Below are 26,901 nucleotides of genomic sequence, written 5' to 3' on the forward strand. Positions count from 1 at the left end.
CGTCGGGTTGCATTCATTTCCATGAACTCTCAACGCCGCTTCGAGGCTGGGTCGCGTCTCGTGTCCCCCTTTTCTCCACCGTTCCTCCCCTCTCCTGCGATCCTCTCTCTCTCTGGCCGCAGGCGGTCGGTGCTCTTCCTCTCTTTCTCTCTTGCCGTGTGTATACGTGTGAGGAGGTACATATTATTCTTCTGCTCTCTGCGTCGTTCTCCGGCAGTGTTGCAGTCTCTGTCTTCGTGGTGGTAGGCAAGGACGGCGGGAACCCAGACGTCACGTGCTTTGTCCGCCAGCCTCCGCGCTTTTTCTCTCTTTCTCTCTCTCCGAACCCCCCGATAGTAGTACTACGAGATGCGCACACACATGCACGTCCACTGGCTGCAACGAGCGACTGCGCGATATAAGACCCATCTCACACTGTGCCAGTATTGTAGCCGCGTGATACCGACCGTTTCTCCCATTCGGAACTGCACACGTAACATATGCACGGCTACATGTGACAAAATCGTTACACATGATTGTGCAGATACTGTTACACGCTATACGTGGAATACGTTTCAAATTAAAAATATACACAAAAAAACAAGATTACGCTCTTTTCCCGAAAATTTGTGTAAAAATGCGCCGCATTACACGGAAAATTTAGTTGGTGGAGAAGTAATCTCTCTGAAGGTTTTGCATTACGCGACTTCAATTACAGCACGCGCGCGCTGCAACTCCCTAGAAATTGCCACAAGATTGCATGCGCTAACACAGCTGTTGTACATGCAATCAGTTGCACACCAACTGTATTAATTATACGGAAGTAGTATCCCCTCTAATTCGTGCAATCGCTGCGCGTCTGGAAAAACATCAGGTCTTTACGATGATTCTCGGTCTCGGTAATGTATCATACGTGCAATTTGTCGTGACACGTCGCTGGTATAGTGTTGATACTTATTAAACCTATCAAATATTATTATTGGATGCATTTCGCTTGTTTGTGCGAGATAAACGCGATGCAATATGCATGTACGACAGGTTGATACAACTCGATTGCAACGTGCGAATTGTGCGCGGTGCAAAACGAGCTTAAGACAGCATTATCGAAGATGCCGCGCCCTGCACAACCAGACCTCTCTTTTTCGCCACTCGCTCTTTTTTCGCATCTGTATCCACCTTCCTTTTTCTCTCCCGTCTCCTCCATGAACGGGACAAGTTTCTGCCGCGCGCGCGTCACGTCGTACATATTAAAAACCGTGTGATAAGTAGAAATAACTTTTTTTGCGGCCTTAATATCCCCCAGGGAACCCGCGGGAGATGAGAATTTCGGCCGTCTCGAGATTTATGCTCCCGGATTAGTCGGCAACTTAAGTAGCGGGCGCGATAAGAATCATGAGAAATTTAATGCCAATAAAACCCTAATAACGATCGTAATAAAACACGAAAGAAATAAAGTACAAAGATAACGTGTCGTACAATAAAGTTGATTTTTTGTTGGCGAATATTACGGAAGACTCATCGATGACAGTTAATTGCTTCTCAGCTCTGTAGGTGGCATAATAAAGAATTTCTCATATTTCTGTAATTCCTTCCGTTTTATACAGTTAAAACGCTCACGCGGAGCAGCTTCGACTTGATCACAGAACAGCTCGGCGTCTTCAGAGGGTTGAAGATCTTAATCTCCGAAACTGTAGTCTCTTATATATCTAAAAGTATTTCGGACAGAGAGTGGGACAGAGGGAATCAAGGTACGCCATATGCTCCTTGATGCACGCACCCAACCTTCCTTACTGATTGGTTTCTCGCGTGGCCACTTTTGCTCGACGTGGCGGGCCAAACAGGCGGGCCCCCGAAGCATCTGGGTCATTTTGTTACCCCCTTCCTCCTTCTCCTCGCCTGGGTTCCCTTCCATTGCCACGGACCCTGCACACCCGTCCCTTTGTCCCACTATTCTTCCCGTTCTTTCTCTCTTGTCGGCGACCCACCGACAGAGGTAACTCAGCTTTACCTGCTGCCAGCGTCGATACAGCTGTTGATTTCTACAAGGTGTCTTCTTTCAGATTTCTTTTTACTATAACAGCAAGTTTTAAGTAAATGCTCAAAAAATCGAACGTTGGTGTGCTACAAATTATTAAGTATTCTGGATCAATTATGGCATCGCAATTTTTCAATATCAATTAGTAAATTCTTCAAAGTACATGTCTCTAGCGTTGTCTCACATCTTGTCCTAAGTCATATCACAGATTCAGTTGTATTTCTATGTTGATGCACGCTGACTTGACATATTCAATTGATTTCGGTCAATAATAATTGTCATTAAATGAGAGATGTAGTAATGAGCCAACTGCTAGAACTTTCTCCTACTTCTAACAAGTTTTTCCTGCCGCATTTGCTATTGAGAAGTACACGTATTCGATTTCCCCATTGCATTGGTTGGTTCAACACTCCGGTGTGTCGTAAATCGTAAACAGCCGCGAATTTTGCCTCCGTTGCAGTGACATAACTCAAGAGATAAATTGTTCTCACGCCGGAAGAAGCATTTAGAGTCGGTGGCGACGCACACAGTCGACGGAGCTAATAATAACGTTCTTGGCGCCGATGATCGCTCGCGGAAAAATGGCTCATCAAAAAACATCAACGTCTAACGTCGATATCGCGGCTCTTTCTCGCCGCCGATGCGAACAACGCTGACGACATTGTTTATGTGGCAAATATACATAATGCTCCGGCATCCGTTTTACGCGTGTAATTTACGCGCGAGAGGCGCGTAAATCGCGCGCGCGAGCGCGTACGAGCGTAACGTAACGACTTGCGCACGTGCGAGCTGAGCCGAGTCGAGCCGGGTCGGCTCTCTTGTGCTTTGTCACGTAACAGCGCGAGGAATAGATTGCTCCAGTTATTAAAAGCGCGTCGGACCGTCTCGGTACAGCGAGCCGAACATTCTCGAGGGACCCGGCGCGAATTCACTCTGTGCGAGTTTATGGGATTTATTACTGGATTTACTCTGCTGCGCCGGTACAGGAGCTATCTGCCGAGAGCTAAATCCCATTTCGGCCTTTCGCGATATGTCCCGCTATAAATATAAGTTTCGTGATTCGGCGTGCGCCGTATATCCTCTTGCCTAATTGGATGAGAGAGATCAAAATTTATGTATCTATAAGCGTACTTTCTCTGTCATTTCCTCTGGTTTCCTATAACGCCGTGTAATTCTGTTGCGTTATCAAAAATGAGATGCTTACGCGAGAAAAATGTAACAAGTCACAATGAGATGACAGTTGACATGTCTACATTCGTAGAGCTGCTCGAGGAAAGCTTTCAAACCAATTCATCGTATCACTTTCCTGAAGCGAACAATACACGAAGTCGATAAAAATTTTTCGGTGTATTAACGTCATTGTCACTGTCTCGCGCGCTGCACAGGTCTTTCTCCTGGTCGCGACCTGCCCCTGGACACACCTTCCAGTCAAGAGTCATCAGTTGTATTTATAGAACGTGACTGGGTGATTGCATTGCGTTTGCTGGTAACAAGTCGCCCTAATGACGCCATTGTGTGCTCCGCCTGTTGCACCTGCATCCCCGCAGCCTTGCGCTCGACTCTCTCTTTTTTTCCCACCGGTCCACGTGATATCCCAGCGCGTGTATCCCGCCGGTTTTCACGTTGTTAATTTTGATTGCGCGATCGACGACCAACGTTCTTCCTCGTTCGGGACAACGTGGCCGATCCAGTCAGCACCGCGCTTTTCTAATTAAAAAATTCGTTACACAGTTTGCGTAACTCGCTTAACTCGAGACAGATTGTTCTCCATCATTGTCCTTGGCCCTGCTCGGGCACGACGAAACGAGACGATGATAATTGCATCTGCACGGGCAGAAGAAAGAAAAAGAGAATGGAAACATCAACGATTCTCTCAAGTCGCAGGCTTCATTAATTACCTTTAATTCGCCGTCCGTGATTTAATCGCGCCACTCTAGTGGGATCGTCACAGCGCTCGCTCGTAAAAGTCGCGGACGTCAGAGATACGATGCGGCTCGCAATTAATGGATAAGTCTTCCTCTTTCGCACCATCTTCATCGGCGCATACCGCTTCCTCTCTCTCCTCCTTCCCTTCTTTCTCTTTCTCTCTTATATTGTCGACGCGTTATATTAACTCGCGATGATGAAACAGTACTCGTTATGCCCACCATCGTGGGGAGGAGGATGGGAGCAGGCTCGGGATAAGTCCGATCGCGTCATTATACGGCGTTTATATCGCCGCTCGTATTTATCGCGTTGTCTATGAAACGCGACAGTGTGATGTACGGCGCGTAGTAGGCTCGGTAGAAATGTTCTCGCGCGCGATTCTCCGCACACGTTTCCGCCACGTTGACGTGATGTATAAGTCGCTCCTACGCTCCGTCGACGCGTAGGGGACTCGTACGAACGAAGCTGGAGAAATCGTTTCACGCCTGATGGAGATACAGATTCGATCGTGCAATTGAATAAGGATCGGCAGGGAACGATCGAATAAAAATTTCTCTTTGTACGCGACGTGTATTCTCGATCTGTCAGGTCCCCGCATACACCCGACAGTCTTAAAGATTGTAATTAATGTAATTTGTAACGATCTCGATGAGACATTCAACTGTTTATCGTGGGAGAATCTTGTCGATTGAATCGCTAATTAACGTTGACTGCGCGTAGGCGATTTACTGCAGAGTGGATTGTGAGACGTACGCGGGCATGTACGCGCGTAATAACGGCGCGTATATACCGGTGCGTATATACCGGCGCGTATATACCGGCGCGTTCATATAATCGGGCTGCGACGGTCGTAACGCGCTTGGATACTTGAAATTGCAGTCGTTTCACTGGCCATCATCGCATTATGACGACGGGGTGGCGCGAAGGTGGAGCGGAGGAAAAAAGCGCGTAGCCGGCTTATATTTCTATTCTGAATAAGCAGGACGCTATAACGCAGCGCACGACTCGACGTTGCACATTGCAATCCTTTCAGTCGTATTTCCGTAACCGCCGAATCGAAAAAACTGTTGACAGAATTTTAATATGTTGCGTTTGAAGGTAGAAATTTGCGTCTATTGTATAAACTTTTGTTATGTATCAAGATTATTGCCTGTGAAAATCATAAATATATCTTGTTATCTAAAACTTGTTAGCAAAAATCAAAAGCATCCTCGATAGGAAGCTCAATGAAAGTTCAGATATCATCCAGGCTGTTGTCAGGTTTATTATCAGGCGTGTCGTAGCTACCTTTACGTTATCGATGCGCGTGTATTCTTGTTATACGACCCCGGCATTATGTACTTACGAGCGTTTACGTAAAACGGAGTGTACAATGCAGCGTGACAGTTGCACGTTACGTGCGCGCATCTCTCTTTACTGTGGTCGGCTAATGTAACTTAAGTTTACAATTGCAGTATTACTGACAAATTATTATGCTCGCGGATATAACGAGTAGCGATGTAAATCTTTGGTAAAAACTATATTTTAATTTAATTCTCCGATAATCGCACTCTCTCTCTCTCTCTCTCTCTCTCTCTCTCGGCAATCGCATTAGTCAAGGACTGTCTGACACACTAGCAAATCGCAAGTTGAGAGATTGCGAATGGGATCGGACGGACCTAATATCGGCGCGCAACTACGGCGCTAACGGGTACAAACGGCCGCTTTCTTGTGCGAGCAAACCGTCGTGTTATTTCGTCTGCGAAATGAGATTAATGGATGCATTGTGCGCTGCTGCGACATGGCACAGTAATGTCGTGCATGCTCGTAAGTAACGCCAGGGATCATTGAGAACAGGCAGCAGCGTACGTATTCGGTTTTCTCGAGCCCTCTACTTGCTCCTGCCCCATCGTTTCTCGCGTCTTTCGCGCTTGCTCGACATTTCCTCTCTTTCTGCCCCCTTATATAAAGACGGACGAGACACACGTTATATGTAAACGTTATAAGATGACATAACGGGCAACCCCACTTCTTCGGGGAAAAATTTTACGCAGATGTGTATTTTCCATGCGTATCATATCGTATCGTCTCTGATATCGATAACGTGGAAACGCACGTTTGATCGCACGGTGGATTTTCCTGTCATTCCATGTTCCGGTGGTTGGCGTACGCGTGGACAGCGGAGAGAGTGTGCTGTTTTTGAGGAACTTTATTGACAATATGTGGCGATTACGAGGTCATTGCTCCGAAAATTTATCGCGCGTTTGTTTATTGTGACAGCGTTACCAAGGGGGCTCACGCGAAATTTAGGTCAGGGCTGCATATACGTCGGTGCTTAACGCACAGCATGTGTTTTACCATTAATAATTATCAGGCGGATCGCACGTGGAGACGATGGGTCATGTCGACCGGCTGTTACACGACGTCGTTAAGCTTCTCGTTCTTTCTTTCTGTCTTTCTTGCTCTCGATATTACGTCGTTCGGCCTTACATGCTGTGCGTGATGCATTCGGCGCCGTGACGTAGAACAGCTCTTGCGTTCATTCCGCTCTGCGAGGAAAGATGCGCACCGGCCAAGCTCTGGCTTGGCCATGGTTTCACGCTCGATGATTCGCCCACGTGGCGGAACTGCCGCGAATGTCGGGGGTCAGCAGCAGCAACGGGGAATCGAAGCCTAGAGTCGCATTTATTTTCTTCAATAAAAGTCGCGAATTGTCGCAGCAGACGCAAAAGATGCCGATGATGAGGAGTTTGGAAAAAACAAAGGGAGGCGTTCACAGATACGAGTTATTGGCCTGTTTACCTCTTTCGTCCGCGAGATTATCCACTCGTTCGGCTCGCGAATGGCTCCGCCACTCGCAATGGCAACATGCCGCCAAAACGGGGGCGCTTAAGCGCCGGAAGAAACCATCAAAGCCGCCCGAGATGTTTCCCTCATGAATATTACTTACGACGACTTTCACGGCGCGCTCTCGAGAGTTGGTACGTTGCCAACGGACGTTAAAGCGGGAAAAGAACTCCGGCCGATTATTCCGGGGAAAGTATATTGCGGCTCTTCTTCTTCTTACTCTCCGTGGCGGTCTCGTATCGGTATCTGGTCCCGACGTTACGTCACCGTTACCGCCGGCTAATGTCCACCAATAAAAATAAGTTGCAGTAAGCGAAGCGATCGAGGTCGCAATTTCGCATATCGGGCTAAAAATCGATATATCTAATTTACTATATATCAGTTTCTGAAGGAATCGATTCTGAGATTAGACTTCGCCAATTACCGTCAATTAAGAAAAAGCGTATAATTTATCTCATAACTCTGCTGATCGTGTGGCGCGAATCCACGGAAAGTATCCTCTACAACAATACGTGGTAAAATCGATACTGTTTGCACTATTATACACCGTAAATCATTTTCTCGGTAGAGTGCTGGAGTGTATAAATTAGTCATGGAGACAGTCCTTAGTGGCCGAGGTCGTTAGTGCCTCCTAATAAATTGTCGTCGGCCGCGTATCGTATCGTCGGCGACTTTGCTGGCGGTAACGAGTAATCGTTTCGATTAATTATCGCAGACCGCGTCGTCGTTGTAATTCAACGTCGCGGGATAAGAATTCTTCAACGTAACGGCATTTGCTCTTGGGGAGGTAAATCATTGTAACGAAAAAGAGGCGCAAGTGGAAACTGGGTCGAGTTGAACGATCGCGTTACTCCTTCGCGCGCTTGGCAAACGTAAAACGTGCTCGGTATAATGAGCCGATGGTTGTTGACAAACAATCCTGTTTACAAATAGCCAATCCCGAGGTTCTTGCGCCCGTTCTGCGCGGCGCTCGATGACGAAAATAATTACTCGGACCGCGTCGCGTCCGTGCCAAGGATTATGGTACGAAGAGGTGCCCGAGCCACGCTGCACCGGCCGAGATCCGCTCGTTACGTAAGGCGACGCAAGTTGTACGCGAAGTCGACGGTTTCGTGTCAAGGAGTCCCCATTTTTCCGCCCGACCTGCCACCGCGTTCTCCGAGGACGTCGCTAAGTGGGACTGGTCGCTCGCGTATGAAATAAATCTATCAACTGTGATAACGGCGTAACGATTGCATCTCTATTACGGTATGAAACGAGACGCGGAACGTGGACGGACTGCACGCGAGCGGTGAAAAGAACGCCGAGGCTGAACGTCGTGTTAACCCGCGAGGGAGTGTTTATTCTATGGCTTTCGCGAGAAGCATACCTAACCACTGTCATTAAAATAGTTATAGTACTCGAAACAACAATTCTGCAAACAGTAAGATATGCGATATTTGCACGCGCGTTGCGCGTTACGTGGAACGCATTTAATACAGTTAGGATCAATCAATTGAAGCAGCACTTGAGTGAAATTCTTGAAACTTTCCTGGAGGTGCAATTTTTCATGCACGTCGCGTTGCAACCGTCCTTTCAATGGACTTCCGTTGTGCGACACGGATTCTGCGACGATAGGATTCGATTCACGAATCGACAAGCGTGTCTCGCGGCTGCATCGAGTATACCGAATTTTGCAGTAGCAAGGTAGGCACTACGTGTCGACAGACCTGTATGCGTCGAGCTGTGGAAGGTAAACGATCTACCTCGATAGCCCGTAGGCACTGGATTTTCCCTTTTACTTACCTACCTTATGCTAATACACGTCTTGCGTTTACGTTAATTGAGTAATTGAGTGGCTTCCTCTGCGGCAACTCTGCTCTCTGAGGGTGATTGCGACACTTTGCAGCGCTTGCGACACTTTGCATAGCGCGATATTCGCTCGCCAATCAGCATTCTTCATTATTTCTTTTTTATATGATGCCTATAATGTAATCGCTAGAGGTACTAGGTGATTTCCCAAGTCTTTGGTACTTTTCGCTTTGCGGACACGTGTAAAGAACAATATCTTCCGCCAAGTGTCCATCACTTGTCAATATGTTCGTAATGCTTTTAATAATTCGTGGTCAATGTGGGCGGAATACAACATTCGAAGATAATATCAAAGGCACCACATTCAATAATCGATTCGCCGTTCATGCAACATTGATGATTTTTATATGGCTCTTATTATGCAATGTCATTACGGTAAGGAGAACGATAGGTGATTGAATTATTACTCAGCTCTATATCACAAACAACCTGCTTGACGTTATACTTCGACTACTCTCTCTGCGATCGATGAACGAAAGTCGTCCGCCTCTGCCTCGTTATATCTAATACACAATTTCTAAACGATTCCGAATCTATTGGATTATTCTTCGAATAATCTGGATGAATATTCTTCGAATTTTATGTTACAAATGTTGCTACTCATAAATATTGCAGATGTAATCTGAAAGATTTCTAGAAATATCGAGAAAGAAATTACCGAAAATCTAAAGATTCAAAGATATATTTTGGCAAAAACATTAAAGAATCTAAAGACCGATAATCCTTCAAATCTATAACTGCGTACACAGAGAGCTAATTGGCGAACGTGCTCGCACGAAATCGCTCTAACGAAGAATGGGACGTGAATCGCGCGGGCAATAAAACACTGTCGCCGATATCCACGTTTCTCTACGTAACTCTACGGAATCCATCCCGTGTCGGAGACGGAGAATAGATATCGGGATTTTCTATCGCGGTCGCGCGGCGAGCTTACAAGTCACCTGTACGTGCAGCGTTCGTCGTCACGCTTGTGAAAACCGGTATCGGAATTTCCCAATCGCGTGTCGATGACGGACGATAAAGATGCCGCGGATTAAGTAAACCTCGTGTGTTATGAAACGCAAACGGCGCCAGTATAGTTAGGTCGATCTTCCTCTCTGAGACGTGCATGCGTGCGCGATTCGATGCACATTACACGCTCCGAGTATCGGTTCCGCGGCGTGTCGTTATCGGAGTAAATCAATCCTTCGTTATCGATAAAACGGCTGAACGGCCATTCCGAGAATAGCGGCCCGACTTGAGACACGGAGCCTGTACTTACCGTTGTGTGTTTTCACGCAGGTAGAGTTTACGCACGTGGAGTGCCGGTTTGCTCGGTGTCCGTTCAGTGCCGATATGTCAATACCGGGAACACGTTGCAGCACGAGCTGCCTGGAAGATTGCGAAGTAGTCTCAACATACCTCTCCCTTTGTGAATATCATTTTTTTACGGCTGTGCCGTGTTCCTCTAGAAAAGCAGGACGGTTAAGGAAGAGGAGAACACTTGTCGGTGATGATCTAATGCGTCTTCTTAAAACAATTAAAGAAAATAAACTCGTGATTGCGAGAAAATTAAATTTTATTCTGAGATCTTTATTAATACATTTTCGCGTGCCTTAAGATTTTAAGATGTACTTCGGGTTGAAAAATCAGATTATTCGTTGCTCCGAATTCAAAGCCATTCCCGCGAGAGGCGTCAGCAGTTTTATTGCGTATTCGAACACCAGTCCGTGAATCTACCTGATGAAGTCTGCGAAAGAAGAAAACGTGCGACTGTAGCAGCTCAGTTTACTGTTGCATCGCTTTGCACTCGTGCCCGACCTTGCATTCTTTTCGACGATTACGTGGCGCGCATAGGCGGATGGTACCCCATGCACAATTCGACTAATTCGCATACACATATAGGTATACACATATATCGTATACACATATATCGTGTACACATATAGGTATACACATATATGCAATCTTTATTAGCGAAACGGTAAAAAAAAGCTATCCAATAAATATTCCATGTATGCGTGCGCTTTGGTTTTAGTGTTTTCGTGTTTTGCCATTCGGCTTGGTTCGCAGAAAAATTTTCCTTCGAATCGCCGTTTCATATTATCTCTGCCGTTCCGCGGCCCATTAATATTTCAGCCGAGTATTTCGTGACGCATTTACCGTTCACGTTATGACTATATACCGTGCCGCGTACGTACAGAATATACATCAAACGGTTGGTGAAGCAATTAGCGTAACGTTTTCGTTTCGCCGCGAAAGTCTCGTGTCCCGTATTGAGAGGTTCTAATGCACTCCGATCCCTCACAAATGCTCTCGTTAATTTTTTACGGCAGTACGCTAACATCCAAACGAGATACTTATATTAGTATGGAAAAGCCCCTGGCAGTATTCGATTTGTTACGTCGACACCGAAATTCACAAAGTCATTTCTCATCTGTAGTGGTATCGTTCGGATGCTTGAATTTCGGCGCATCGAATTTTCATGTTAGATTCTGACGAATCTGCCGACAGCGTTAAAAAGCTGCGAAAGCGATGAACACAGTTATTCCCAGCTTGCGAGTTTCGTCGCGTTAAATTGCGAGAACACGGAATCAGAATGGATCTTTCTCGCTTTTATTGAGCGCGTAAAATTGCATCAAGATGCAACGAAACGTTGCAGCGCTGAAAATTTGCGCGCACGCCTCGCTCTCTCGGGTGACTTTGTAAATTATACATAGGAGCCATTCTTAGCAAGTTACAGGAATATGCGGGCGGGTATCGGGGTAGTTCCGGACACAAGTACGACTACTCGAAGTTTCCCGGGCACTCGAACTTCCGAGTTCTCAAACTCTCGGGGTAAGTCCACGATTTGCAAGGACCTACTCGAAAACGCGTAACTTCGAGAAGCCGTTTGCTCCTCCTGTCTCTTCTCCCTAAATTACTAGCCTTCCGACGAGCGGTCCCAGTGATAATTACGCCCGCCTTCCGTTCCCCGCGCGTCCATAAATCACATTATTTAATCTTTTCGTTTTACGAGAGAAAAATCGCTGTCGCGCGGTGCTTACCTCACACTACTTTGCGGCCGGCATTGTCCCTCGTCGTTTCGCAGGTATCGCTCGTTTTTTTTTCTTTTAATGGAAGATACTAACATTGTTGCATAACAACGTTAATTGCAATTAACGTCAGGTTGCACGCCCACGGAACAGCGCGCTGATTACCGTGCGGAGATACGCGTATGCGCCCGTATGCACGCTTCTCGGATTCGCACGCAATGTATTTCAGTGAAGTCCTCGAACGTGAATCTTTCTTTCTCGTGATATTACGCGCGTATGATAACCTGGAATTTTTTACATTAAAAATCAAGGATAGACTCAGGCTCGTAAATTATCAGATGGATCGTAAAAATACGAACTGCATTTAAAATGAATGTTACAAATTATAGACTTGATTCACGTTTTAGCATCGAATGTGTCATGTATCACGTAAATTATCAGTTTCTTACATATTTTATAAAAAGGATAAGTTAGGTTATCGCGCACGTATCTCTGAGCTTCCGTAGTGAAAATGTCAAGGTGATAAGTTTTCAAATACAGGTACAAATTACTGGAAACGAGGGATTAGTTATCGTAAATTAAGCTCTAGAGACCTAAATATACTCCGCATAATCGCGCGCTTGGGGAGAAGTGATGTAAACTCTGGCACACGGATCGAGTGCGAGTTTTGCAGCCATTGCTGGCGCGATTGCATAAATTCAGTGCATAGGCACGAGGCGTAGTAAGTAATGGCCGTAGTACTACGGCGCGTACTATGAGCGGCTACTAAATGGAAACTTGAATGAAACTGGGAGGAAACCGTTTCTGCGATTCTAAGCGCGGATAAGAAAATGCGCCGATTATGTGCTTGGGAAGAAAAAGGAGCGGAGCGGTATTATTACCTGACATTACGTGCACAATGCGTTTTTCCTAATCTGCCAGACAGGCAATTATAGACCGATAAGATCTCTTTATCGGCCGTTTATTTACTTGGCCTCCGCGTTATGTTATTCAGGTGAATATCACATAATTTGATTGCTTAATCAAATAATCATCTTCCTGAGTTTTTCACGTTGACTTTTAATACTTTATCTGACAGAGAAAAGTTGCATTTATAAAAGTGATTACTAACTATTGACCGAATGGAAAAATTAATTTTTGTATCAACGTATCTTGGTACATGCTTTGTACATCTCGTGCTTTCCTGAGGCTAATCCTTTTATCGCTTTAACGTGATCAAAATGTTGAGCGAACTTGGAGAGATTTAATTCCGATCGCGCGCTATATCTTTTCTTCTTTTCTTGCTTCTTTACTTTACTGTTGGAGTTGGAAACATGCAGGGAATTTATAACTCGAAAGTTGTTCACGTACAATACCGGTATCGCTCTACGGATGAACAGAACGTAACTTAATTGAAGGAGGATACAGTCAATTCTCAGATCCTATCGAGTTAATTAAAAGCGACTGCGTACATATTAATAGCGTCTATCCGATTTGCCGTTTTGCCAAAAATACTTCCCGAAATCTCAGACAAAATAATCTTCGATCGTTTGAATTCGGCTGATCTCGCTTCAACCCTGCGGAAAAATATCGCTACCCCGTTGGATTAATGAAACGCCGCGCGCGCGGGTTCTCGTTTCATTATCCGCAACGCGGTAACTCAATCTTTGATTAATTGAACCCGAAATGCCCACGCGAGCGACGCGTCAGCCAGACGAGCCGGGACAGCCGCGTATAATGCGATTCTAATTCATTCACACCAGATGAGAGCGGTCGCGCGGCCACATCCCGTCGAAAACAATTTTCTATTATTCGGCTGTCTATCCGCGCTCGACGCGGTCTTCCTTTCCACGATAGACGCGCGCGACGTAGTCGATTTATTAGCACAGGGAGTTGCACCAGCGCGTTGAGAATTAATTACGCTATTAATTAGCTCGCTAATTAATATTACGAAATTAGTTTATCGAGCGACTGTTATTATTGGTACATCTTGGAGGATATTTCGGGATGGCATGGAGACATCGCGTGAGATTGTGATGAAATGGGGAAAGCAAGGCTAACGTTGGTCGCGTTCGATTTAATTCCAGTTGCGGAGAGACGAGATAATTTTCTATTAATCGAGTGGCTCACAAACTGCAGCTCTCCCTGCATCTCGTGCTATTTATTATACGTGGGTGGTGGTTGTTCTCATGAAGTTCGAGGGAAAGCTACGCGAAGGCGGGAACTGAAAAGCCAAGAGGCGTGTTCGTCATTGCGAGATGATTTCTTCCATCCACGGTACGAACCGGATCCGAGAGAAAGCTAACGTGGAAATGTGATAACACAAACGAAGGCTCAGTTTCGCTGCATATCACTGATGAGATTCTTTTTCGAAGGCTCCTAATTAAAGTGAAACGACGTTTTTTCGTTACCACATTAGAGGTTCAAGTTGGCGACTGAAGTTCTGTTAGATATTTTTCCTCGCGCATTTTAGATCCAACAGAACATAATCCAGACATAAAAAACGGCACTTAGATCAGGTTTTGCTCTTTCCTCCGTCGCAATTAGAGGAAATTAACTCCCTGAGCGAAACCAATGTCCTCGTCTACCAGGGACACATTTTTTGCGAAATTTTAGCGTCAGTTACTATAGCTATTAACTCTCCCGAGCGCTTTATTAATCGCATAAATTCGGATCGATCGGAAGCGGAAGGTGGCGAAGAGAGAACTGGCATGGACAGGCGCGCGATTATCTCTGGTACCGGTGGCGATGGTGTGCGACAAAACAGTATCCGAACTATAAATGTCTCTTGAACGCATGAACGGATCGTGCACCGCTCGCCTCGAGGATACAGTCCAGATGCTCGTGTCGCTCTAAAGCGGCCACAAAATGTGCTCTCATCCGACGGTGACCGCCTTCCCGCGGCATTGCCAGCCGCGACGACATTCCTGGGCCCGGCGTGGGCGAGTCTTTACGCGTGCCGTATTTCGCGAATATTATGCGACTACGTTCCGCGCGGACCATTAGGCTCGCCCGCGAAAGAATGCGGGGAGGGAGCCGCTCGTTACCTCTGGAATGCTGGTCATTGATTCTAGCTGCGGCCGGCATCAGAATCGAGCGGCCGAGCAATGCGCGACCTTTCGAAAGCCTTTCGATATTACGCGCGCGTGGACGCGGAGCGGATTGAATGCCCGCCGGAATAACAGTCGTCGGCGCCGCGCAAATTTGTCAGTCCGGTCATTCATCGGTGACTTCGGGATACGTTATCTAGCGCTATCGGAGGGAAGAGGGATTCAAATACAACTTTCGGTGGGTTTAATTAATAATGCATTTAACTTATATTAATTCTTGGACAATGTACATCACTTCGACAAGATAAATTTTGGACCCGCGACCATGCATTCGGAGAAATTGCACGTTTCAATGTGCATGTAGACGCGAGGAGTTCGCAGAAGAAGGACAGGCGCGGCATCGCACGACAATCGCATCACATGTCAATTGGCACGTAGACTTTCGGCGGCGGACTGATGCTGTATGTAACCCAGGCAACGTCGATAATGAAATCGACGTTCGTCACGATAGAATTTACTGCAACGTTACGCCGGCTGCGGCGCAATTTTCAGTGCTATTTCGCCTACCTTTTTCGTCGGCGTAACGACGATCGGGAGAGCCGATATCGTGCTCACTACTTCCGTACGTGCCGTCTGCCAAGACGCTTTTCGATCGAGCGCTCTCGCGTCCCGCTCGATCGTTAAATGATAATAAAATCGGATTATAATCCGCGCCGCGTCGAGCACCGGAATGCGCATTCGCGCCGCGATAAATGTCGGCGCGCTGATTGTACAGTCGTTCACCCTCATTTATTGCGGCCGGTGTTATTGGTGTCCGGCTGCGCCGGATCTCTCTCTTTCGCTCTCTTTCGCTCTCTCTGTCTATCTGTCTCTGTCTTCCTCTTTCTCTTGCCCGCGCGGAATCGAGACCGCCGGAGTAATGATACGAGAGCCGACGATGCTTATCGCGCGAAAAAGAGGGTCAAGTACAAGTTTTATGAGTCGGCGACGAGACGGAGCTTGCGCCGCGCGACACACGATCAGCTTTTGTCCGTTTGGCGGGACGTGCAGTTTAACTCCTACGGGCGCTCGATAAATCAGCGAGAATTGAGTATCGTTCACCCCGGGATTAATGCCGCATAAAGGTAATGCAAACCATACCTCGGAATAACGAGTCGAATCTAGGTGTCGTTCGTAAATCATATCGCGCTGTAAATTAATTAGCCAATTTATTTATCGCACGATTGGATCCCTCGTCGGGCTCTCACCAAGTTAACCGATACTCGCGTGCGGCATTTGAATGCGCGACGTTAATAGGATTTATATGTTACCAGCTGCATAAAACCAGTTATTACGTGTAAGATAAGCCGCGCCACAACGGCGGGTCTATTATTTCGCTTGCCAGACGAAAAATCGATTTCGAGCTTCGTTGAAGAATAGAACAAGCACCGCAGCATCATCTGCGTTCTCGATCGACAGTCAGACTCTCGTCCGCGGTTGTAATTAAAAGATCGGTTATCGGCGTGATGCACCCTCAATGCAAGTTCTCGGCACGAGCTGACAGAATGCTGCAAAAGTTTCGCTGGAAAAATGCAATCTTTTGACTAATTGGTTCGAGACGGGGGGGCTTCGGCGATCCGTATAGGAAAATTGCCCAGGAACGTAACGGGAAATGAGACATCGTGTTTTTGCGGTTGGCGAGTCTCGAGCAAAACGATGGAGAATAGGATTCGGAACGCCTACGATCGATGTCTTTTAACCGCGATGTATAAGATATCGCAACATCTGAATCCACTCGACTGACATTATATTTTATCCGTATGAAATAAAACCAAATAATAATAACAAACATTATCAAAGCATAATATCACGGTGCAAGCTGAAAGCTCCATCATCGAGAGCGCGTAGTTTCACGAATAAATAAATAAATTCGTCGTGACTAATTGCGAGTTTATCGGGCTGACTTCTTCCCCCGTGTCTGCGGGTGACGTTTAATCGAGCATTCGCGAGTGACATTTCGCGCGTACGATCGTCAGCCGCGATCCTGACCGTGGACGACTGATGCGTGCGGGATGAAGCGGGATGCTATCGCCGCAACGCAGCAACCGGCCGGCCACAGCAGAGCGGTTTCAGATCGGCGGATAGGCGAACGCGCGAGGACGCGGTCTGACAGTGGTGGCACAGACGTATGGCCACATAGTCAGACAGTGAGTGCGATGCTATTTTCAGGCTGTGGACTCGGCCGTCGCGTCTATCGCGCGCCGGCACGGCCTGACTTTACTTAATCCGGGGTCTCGTCTTGACGTGTCCTCTGTAGACGTGACTCTCGACGAGATCGTATGCTTCTTGAAATTCGTTTAGGCAGTCGCTTGTCGATTCTTCTCAACTCTTTAGTTCCCTTCGCGACGTATGTAGTTGTTTTTTATTAGTTAACTGTAGAACTGTTTCCTGTATTACCTGTGAGATAAGCTCGAAGACGATATAAGCGATCCGATTATTATTTGTATCGACGATGAATTACTCGCATCATCCGCGTATCGATCCAGCTGATACTACTTTACGATCGTCTTTTACAATTCATTGTATAATCCGTTATCTCGCAAGATCGGAGCTTTTACGCTGGTTTTATTGCTGATTTCTCCCATCCGCGTTTTCCTCCCCACGGTTACCTGCAAATTCCAACGGCGACATGCCGTTGCTCGTGTCCCGCTGACGCACCAGGCCTCGTCGCGTGATCGTTTGCCGCTTGTAACAGCTTGATCGTTACTGCATTGCCGTTAGCTTATGCGTCGTTTTGCTTGCGGGAATTGCATCCCCCTTGCGCGCCCACACTTTATCATATTCCGGCCGTAAAAAGTGAATGGTACCATTTGCGCGAGGACACGTCAAGATCAGTGCACGCGCTCAACTTTTTCTATTTCAAGAGGTCTAATTAAACACACGGTCTTGTTTCTTGGAAATAATTGATGATCCATGTGTTATTACATTTGTCATTTTATATGATATTACTACTTTTTTTCCCCCCTTTCATGTGATATCTGCTGTTACACGCGATATTTGTGTTAAATAATGGTATACCGTCACAGTATAAGCCACGAAGAAGAAGATGTATTTGCATTTTCCTCCCTCAGTAAGAAATATCGCAGAGTAACTCATGAATAACTCAACCGATACGTCCATCATAGAGCGTTCTGATCTTCCAGAGAAGCTCTGGTAAAATGTTCTCGATGCATCTTACCGTCGAATTTCTACCGTCGCGGGATGCTAGATGGAAGAACCTTGCGAGCGATACGTCGCGACGCAAGAAGCGTCTATCTACGATCACGCTCGAGTAGCGCTGGCGGTGCAAGAAAAAAAATCGCACCCGTCATCCTGACATGCTACGCACCGCACGCATAATCCGATACGCTTCTCGTGCAAATGCGATCGCGCATCTGTCCACAATATGTGCATAAATCTCGGTGAGTCCGGCGATCGAGAAAGTTACCGAAGCCCGATTGAGAGTGCACGGGATCCGCTAAGTGCTTGTTATTTTCGATGGCTTCCTTCGCTCGTCAATGAGCCCTTTGACTCTGATCTTGCTGGATGAATACGGATTTCTGGAAAAAAGCACACAATGACACATTCGGACTATCTAATCTGTCTTGCAGTTCTCTGTACAATTAATTTTGTTAGTTGTAATTTAGGGTGCGTTCCAAAATCCTACCTTGTTAACCTCGCTGCGTTGAAGTGAGAAAGATATAAGAGTGAAATTAAGAGAGAGGAAGAGCACCTGGGTAGAGTTTTGGAACGCAGCCTTAATCGGAGAGTATATAAAGTAATACAAGTGACATCTCTTGACATACTATCCACGCCAGCATTCATGTTTAAACATTGCCTGAAGTGGCAAAGAGTTAGCTACACACAGAAACGGAAATTCGCGCAGCCAAGTCGCTCTCGCGTTATTAAGAACACCGAGCTCGAGTCCGAAGCGATCGAGACAGCTGACCGTTCTACGGTCAGACCTCGCGAAGAAGAAGAAGAAGAAGACAACGACGACGATGTCGTCCCGATTCCGATCGCGCCATTCGCGTTCAAGGCCGCGCAAAAAGCTGAAGCACGCCGCAAATGCAACCGCAACGGTACCCGGCGGCGTACGATGTGATAAGAAGATGTGCCACCAGTCTTACTTTGTTCCCCTGGTCTTCTTTTCGCTGGTTCTCCCGGCTTGAACTCGAACCACGGACGAAGAAGACGGACCGCGGAGAACGATCGGAATAGAGGGAAAAAAACCAGTTTCGTGAAACTGAACTGGCAACCTCGTTATTCGAACTCGAGCAGGGGAGCGTCGCACGTCGTCGGCCTTCTATACTTCGGACAAACCGGCCAACCGGTTTCGTTCATGATTATCCTGGATGGCCGCCGCGCGCGCGGTACCGATGTTTTCTTGTTCCTCGACGTTTCTCTCGTCACCGCGTTTGCAGGTTCCCTCGCGACGAAAAATCCTGGGATACACGCGGCCCTCCCGCCGATGGGCGTGATCAGATCGACCACTTGCCGTCTTTTTTGATACGTTTTTCGATTCGATCGTTTTTCGATTCACATCAAATATGTGTAGCGGATATTAATATAATATTTTTTTATTCATAATTCCCTTCTTCGCGATGGAAGTCGCGTTTGTTGATCGATCGATTTACGATCAGTCCGTACATGTATTCATGTTCATGTAAAACCAAATCCTATTCCGCTTTGGTGTTACTCTATGAAATTATAGAGCTAATTAGAAAGGCTAATTAAAAGAGCACTAACCTTCTCTAACTGTTAATTCTCAGCTATTTCAATAATAATAAATCCTTGGAATTTAGTAATACGCAGAATACGTACTTTCCTTGCTCCTTCTTTCTTGTCGCAACCGGTATCCTCGTTCCGTTCGCGCGTTCGTGGTATAATAATAGCAGCACGGCGCCGGCCGCCGTCGCTGACGCCGCCGCGGTTCGGGAAGTATGTACGTTTGAATTTACTACGGGCGTCGATAGCGATCGCGGCCATTAGCACACAATTTCTCTCCGGTACTCCGGAAAGCGGCGTGTGCGTGTGCGTTATGCACCGTCGAGAGGCAGCATACGTTCCGCTCGTAAAAGGCTGGCCGCAGGCTAAGCAAGGCGCGACTCGGTACGTCCGCTCTCGCCACTTTTATGAATGAATGCAGTTCGAGTGGGCGTGCATAGCTGTGACTGCGCCTCCACGTGTGCCACGTTGGTGTGTGCACGCTTCCGTCTCCGCGTGTACGCGCGAGCGAGTCCCGGGAGACCGAACGACCGACTCGAATGGCGATGACACACATCCCAGGTCGCCAAGTGTGTCTATGCGTGGAGATGATCAGTGGCTAATTGGCGAATAGTCAGAAAATGCTGGCTCGAAGTCATCATTCAAACCGGAAGTTGATTTGGAGCATCATCCTTCATGGAGCAGTATACCGAATGCAGATGGTAAAATTGGAGTGAAAATCCGCTGCTAGACTTTCGATTGTCGACGTAACTTACCGCCGAGAATATCTCTAATGAGAGTTTGCAACTAGTGGGACGTGTACAAGCTGAGAGCGATTGAAAGAGTTTATCGATTGTAACATTCTTTGTGCGATTCTAAATATTAAATGTCTTGGGGATGAAAGCCCTACAATGATAATTCTCTTACGGGGAAGTCCACTTAAAGTTAAATGAACGAACTAAGGTGACAGCTTTGAAGTCTAATTCAGGAGATCTCTCCATGTTCAATCGCTTCTACGATGAAGCGGTAATAGTTCGTTTCGTCTGTTAATTGAAGGTTCGAGTGCCCGTCGAGAGATCGCGAGTAATGCGGAAACTTGCTTGAGATCGTCGGGGCTTTGCGCGCTCGGTGACACTCAATTTTCCCCGGGCCAAGTGTTCGGAAGGAGCACACGAGAGACAATTGGCCGCCCCCGCGCGCGCGCGCACCAAGCTACGACGATGCCGTGTGCTCGTCGTGGGTTTTAAACGAGCGTCGTAAATCACCGCCGGGACAGTCTTAAAAGTCTTTTAACTCGCGTACCCGCTCGGCGTGTGCGCGCCGCGCGCGCGGGCCGAGCGTGTGGGCCCACCGTAGATTGAGATTGGCGTCGCTGATTTTTCGTGCCCGACTGGTTTCACCTACCCGATCTGCGTAAACGTATCGCGGAAACCGTTCATGGAAACGATCGCGAGCCGGTCTCGCCATAAATGTACGCGAATACGCGACCGTCGCGTGCGATCGTTCGCCGCTTGTAAACGTCACAGCGTCCAAGTTTCATGCAAAAATAACGTATTACTTAGAAACGTCGTGGCGACTTCGTAAGAAGGAAGAAAAAAAACAGCCTTGGATCGTAATCGGATTGTATGAGGCGAGTATTGTATCGAACAGGGGAAAGTCTCCTGCCACTCAATTTCGGTAAGACTTACCAGATAGTATCTTTTTCTCATTTTAATATGCAGTGAGCAATCGAGAACGTAGCTACGGATTTAATGCTCGACGCGATGTTTATCTTGGTTGATTTTCCGCTTCGCGAAGTTTTCGAGATTCGTGCCGCGTTACGTTCTCAAGTATCTGAAACTGCATCCAGGAAGAGCCGGTGCAGGCAAGTTAATTCGCATCTTCCCCGACCTCTCGAAACGGCCGACGGAAATCTAATCCCCGCGTAATTCGACATAATTGGAGGCAAGATAAGGTAACGTGACATATAGCCCGAACGTCTTACCATTCTATAAAATATAGCCGATTAGATACATCCTCAAAAAGATGACTTTTTAGCCAAGTCGTCTCTCTAACGCGCATTCTTATCGATAATACTTTTTTAAATAAAAGTTTCTTCAAGTACTTTCAGGTACCTCCAGACAGGTAATCACTGGTAATACTTGCTAAAATCTAAACCAGAATTCAACTAATTGGCAAATTATCATTCCCTTTGGCTGATTCATCTCGAACGCTTCAGCCCATTAGCGAAGCAAGAGATTATGATTATCTGCATTCGTTCGTTTCTTATTCACGTAACATTAGTGCGATGGAATCGAAGTAAACGCGTGAGATGGTTAATGAATTAGTTGCAGCCCATTATGAGCGCTGGATATTTAAAATGTTCAAGTCACTAATCGCACGCTTAATAATTCCACCTTGGAGCAGCTTTATGCGCGTGTTTCATCCGATGCGAGAATTCGCGATTTTACGCATTAACGAGACCACTCTTTCTACATTGTAAATTGCTTTCACAAGTTTTACGATATCTCGAGAAAACTTTGCACATTTGAACGGAGCCGCATATCGTGCACGCATATATAATTTCTCTCGATCGTACATATTGTACTGCCAATGTTTTAACACGGCAAGTGAATAAATATGATGAAAGCGCAGAAACGAGTTATCGTTTCCCTGATTAATCGACCAAAACGAATAAGCCAATAACAGTCCAATCGGGTAATCGTTTATCCGCTCGTTTAATTACTCGGTCGAGTGCATGCTACCCCGATCAGCGACGATCGACGACGTTTAATACTCTGCGTCCGAATTTTAATGCCCGCCGCGTGTGCCATTAACGCGAACTGCAAGTCCATTACGAGATCATCGTAAACGTTTACATCGATCGCTCGACGAGCATTAAAGAGGCGCTCATTTGATCTCGTAGTCTTCTTCTTGTTTTAAAAACCGTATCGGCCGTAGAAAGCGGCCAACGAAGAGTCGATCGCATTCCGCACCTCCGAGAGATATCGACCTCGATTAATTAGCCGCCTAATTAACGTGACGCGCGCGATCTAATCGCCAGCCGATCCATTATTTATCGTCGATAATGGCGCTAATTGCTCCGCCGTGAACGAGAACAAACGGGGAACGTGCCTCGCGTCGCATCGCATCGCGCGCGCACACATCTATTTTCTAATTTCCTCCGATTCAATTACTACCCCCGGGAGACATTAACGGTCTAATCGCGTTATCTCATTTTCGCACGTCTCGCTCCCCTCGCGCCTTCCTCCCGTTCTCGTCGACGAGACGGACGCGCCTCGGTTTGCGCGCGCTCCTCCTCCTTTTTCCACCAGGTTGTTTTGTTTTACGTAATACGCGGGATGTCTTACGCGCCTCGTCCAGTCCGCAGGGGAAAAGAGATAAAAGACGGTGAGCAGGAGAAACGGAAAAAGTGGAGAGATTCATCCGGGCGGGAGTCGGGAGGAATGTTTCTCGGGCTGCTCCGGCTTAGCCGAGCGTAATCAAAATGAGAAGAGAGGAGAAGAAGCGAGAGGACACGCGAGATGGTGGTCGACGAAGAGGAACTGAAGAAGAGGAGAGAGATCCGCGTCTCCTCATTCACGCCGTCGCGAAGGCTCTTTCCCCGTGTTCAGTGAGACGGCTAATAATACCTTCTTCTTGCAACATTTTCTTCTGGCGGCTTCCTGTGCGAGATGGAGTCTGCGGAGAAGACTGCGTCGCTTCCTTCCCTTGAGATCGACCTCGTCCAGGAATCCAGGAATTCCGTTACGGGTCGCGGGCACTCGACGCGCGAATATCCTCGCGACGGTGGAGGACGCGCGAAGAGGAGTCTATTGTTTTGTGCACGCGCGAGGTGAGGTCTCGCCTCGGGAGCAGAATCTCGCTCGCGATCTCCGGAACCGTTTCCGCTCCGTTAGCCGCGCGTCGCCGCGCGTCTGCGCCCGTAGACGAGATCCTGGAGCGATGTGTTTAACGTTACCCATTTCATCCGACCGCAGCGGAGCGGACGACGGAGATGAGAGAAGAGAGAAAGTCGGATCGCTGATAAATATTTCTGTGGAACAAAATACGGCTTCTCTCTCCTTTAATTAATTGATTCTATTTACGTTGTGATATCTGTACGGTATATTAATGTCAGGTAATATAATGCAATTTTATTTCATTATATATTCTGTTGGCACATCAAATCATATAGCTATCTTAATTTTGTAAATGGACCACAAGAGACGTTTTCCGTGAAATAAATTTTGCCCGAAATTTTGTATTCCTGAGGTAGATATTCAAATTTAATATTGATAATTTCTTGCTGTGAAATGTGAAATGTAATTACATCACGGTAATGGGACACATTGAAAGCATTATTAAATGATAGATTCACGAAATAACAATGGAACAATGAAAACATTATCAGGGCGAGAGATAGAGACAGCTGGGAACTTTATCGATGCGCGATGAATTATTTATCAAAAGTGATACGTGCGTTCGAGAGTGGGAGCTTTCCTGCTAGCACGACCTCGCAGTATCATCTTAAAACCTGAATGTATGACGTGCAATTTTGCTAGAAAAAGATCTTTTCCGCCATCCGTAGAAGCTACTTATCCGCTTATTCGCGAGCGAGATTTTTGTCTTGTCGCTAACATGCAAATACTAGCCCCCCCTCTCTCTCTTTCTTTCTCTGTTTTACTGGCGAGGGATCGGTCGACTCGAAACTAGTACTAGGTTCTCAGAATATCGAGAAAGATAGACAGCCTCGACTTCACTCGCAGTTAATCGTAATGTGCCAAGAGGAAAGTAACGCGCGCGCACTCGCTCGCTCGCGCGATAAGATCGCTTCGCCGCTCGCCGTTCGCGCGATTACTCGGGCCGCTCGTGGATTATCTGACAAGAACCTCGCGCGCAGAGTTATGCGTATCGCCCACGCCCAGTCCATGAATTGTATCTCTATCCCGCTCCCGGAAGTCTGGCTGATATCGATGCGCCTTGCTGCGGCGGTCAACGTGTTCTATTCCCGGTGACGTTTTACGTCCTCGCGGCGAGGCGAAGCCGCTCCGGGGGCTCGGAGCGGTACGGTGCGGCTAATGAAGTCGGAACAAACGCTATCTTTACGGTGAATATAATATATATGCGGTCTATAAAGGGACGAACATTTCGTGACATCTCCGCAACGGGAAGGAGCGCCGCGAAATTGTTTCGCTGATTTATGATACGCGATCGTAACCGAGCACTTTCACCGGCTGACGAACGGTATATCGCGTGTGTTATCCGTTTTCTTATCAAGCGAGACTCCAGCCGCATCTATTCCGTCAGTTTCTGGTAGTAGAGTAGTAGTCAGTAGAGTAGATTCCCTTGGAAAACTTTGGGGCAAAGTAACACTGTCAATACGAATCTGCCTCTTATTTGTCGAATATTTTCAGGTTACGATATTTAATTTATGTCAAGCTCGAGACGCGCGACACGTATATTTTCAGATGGAACACGCGAGACGCGTTCCACGACGCGTGGGAAACGCGCGCTGTGCGATACTGGGGGTTAACGTCAACCCCTCAGGAATGTTTGGAGCATCGCGAAAGTGGGAAATTATGCATATGAATCGAAGTAAGCCGATTATGAGGGCGGTTAAAGTGTCATTAGTATGCCGTAGCATGCGTGGGGAGCGACGACGTAGACGCGCGTCGAAATTTAACGAGAGTATCGATTTCGCATTTTGCCGATCGACTCTTTAAATAGTCGGGCTTGTGAACGCGCGTCCGCGTGCAGCGGCGCAGTACTATCTATAGATGATGATGATGATGATGACGATGGTCTCGAGACAGAGTTGGTTAAAACGCTTGCCGTGTTGCGTCGGGAAATCAAATGAGCGTTTATCACGCAGCGGCGGTCTTATTTTTCGGAGGCACGCTGGAAAGGCGCGCAGCATCCGTAAAGTGATACTGGACGCGGGGATATTACGCTGGATTAGTCCCTGATTTATTAATCCACTTTTCTCCGCGGCACGGTTGCTGCTGGTTGAGTGAATCCACGCGAGGGAAAGATCCTTCTTCCGTCGTAGCTGGGCAGCATTATCTTCCCGGTGAAGAAGAGAGATTCGGGATAGCGCGCGATGAGCGGAAGAAAGATAGGGAGACAGTGGAAATGGTGTCATCGTTCCTTTTTTATCCGCACGCTTAATGCGCTCGTCGTTTCCAACGGTGAATTTTTCTGGACGACGAGGATCGTGGAATCCGCTTCCGTCCGCAAAGATCGATGGACGAGTGGCGGCCGCGAATAGCGAGCAGGATCGATCTTCCTCCTTGTTGTGGAAAGAAAATATTTGTGATTATAGCGCGATGACAACGGCGAGAATCCGCGACAATTGAAATCGATGGATTCTTCTCGTAGATGCGTAAAGTGACGCAGGGATTCCCAAGCTTTCAACTCGTCTCTCTAGCATTTCGTTGTATGAATTATTTTATACTGCTTGTAAAAATTTGTTTTATTTATCTTTCAATAATTCATCTTCATCAGAATTACATTTTTGTAGCACCAATCCGATCGATATATCGTTGCGCGCAGATATACGAGAGTACAGTTCAGAGTATCTTCAGACGTCGAGAGCTTCTTCCGTGCTTCGTTTCGTCGAAGGGTGAAGATCGTGGTGAGCTACCAGCCGCCAGCAGGATATGGGACTGGCGGCGGCTGCGGGGAGAGCAGCTTTTAGTGAGGAAGGTTAGAGTAACTGGCTTGGGAAGCTGTCGTTTGAAAGTACACTTTGAATATTGGGCTGGACCGAAGACGGCGACGGGATGCTGGCGAGACGTTAGGCTAGGTCGCAAGTGTCGCGCGCGCGGGATAGACCAAGACGGCAGGGATCCTCTTTGACTTGACATCTTGATAACGCCTCGAGTCGTAGCCGGCGCACGCTTTTTAAACTTTCACGGGAACTAATTGCGAATTGGCACGATGCGCCAGTCGATATCGAGACGATCTGCGCCTCTCGTTTAGTTTAATTCGCTGTAGTGCGAGCCGTCTTCCGCGAAATTCTTCTCTTGCTTAAATAATCAATTATTGAATTTTTTATTTTACTATCGAAATAATTTTATCGTTTAGCTCAATGGTCTGTGACGTGTGATAAGTTTGCCAGAAAGCAAGCTGTAAGAAGCATTTATTATGAAGAATCTATGTTGTTAATTCGCATTGTTGGTTGCACAATTGTCAGTGTATACTAAATATTTCACTATTTTTACTAATACTGCATTATTCTCACAAATCTGTTATGCAACAACCGTGGCCATCCACCGTTTTCGCCCGAGTGCTCATGTCGTCCACGTGTCTGCATACGTAGATGACGATGGATCCCGGTCAGACGATAAAGCTGATCCTCGAAGGCAAACACGCGTGTGCGATAGCTGTTGTAACGTCGGAAAACACAGTACGAGATGTACGCTCCGACGTGGTACACCGCCGCCTGTATCCTGTGATCATGTGGCAACACGCAACGGGGGAAATTGCTGATGTACGTGCAACTGGCCGCAAAAGTCGCATTCTCTTATGCTCC

General features: G+C 47.0%; 2 protein-coding genes across 3 annotated transcripts in view; one reads left to right on the forward strand and one right to left on the reverse strand.

Annotated features, from left to right (window-relative positions):
• LOC105280414 (helix-loop-helix protein 11) overlaps positions 1–26,901 on the forward strand; it is a 128,751-nt gene that overhangs the window by 23,841 nt on the left and 78,009 nt on the right. The window lies entirely within an intron of this gene.
• LOC105280406 overlaps positions 10,158–26,901 on the reverse strand; it is a 60,388-nt gene continuing 43,644 nt past the window's right edge. For both annotated transcript variants that reach the window (XR_003406440.1, XM_026969010.1), the window contains exon 3: positions 10,158–10,346. Coding sequence is in view for 1 of the 2 variants with exons in the window: in XM_026969010.1 (XP_026824811.1) it covers positions 10,193–10,346 (154 nt within the window). In the remaining variant the exon portion in view is untranslated. The remainder of the gene's footprint in view (positions 10,347–26,901) is intronic.

The sequence above is a fragment of the Ooceraea biroi genome, chromosome 4 (assembly GCF_003672135.1).
Source record: "Ooceraea biroi isolate clonal line C1 chromosome 4, Obir_v5.4, whole genome shotgun sequence".
Taxonomy (NCBI): domain Eukaryota; kingdom Metazoa; phylum Arthropoda; class Insecta; order Hymenoptera; family Formicidae; genus Ooceraea; species Ooceraea biroi.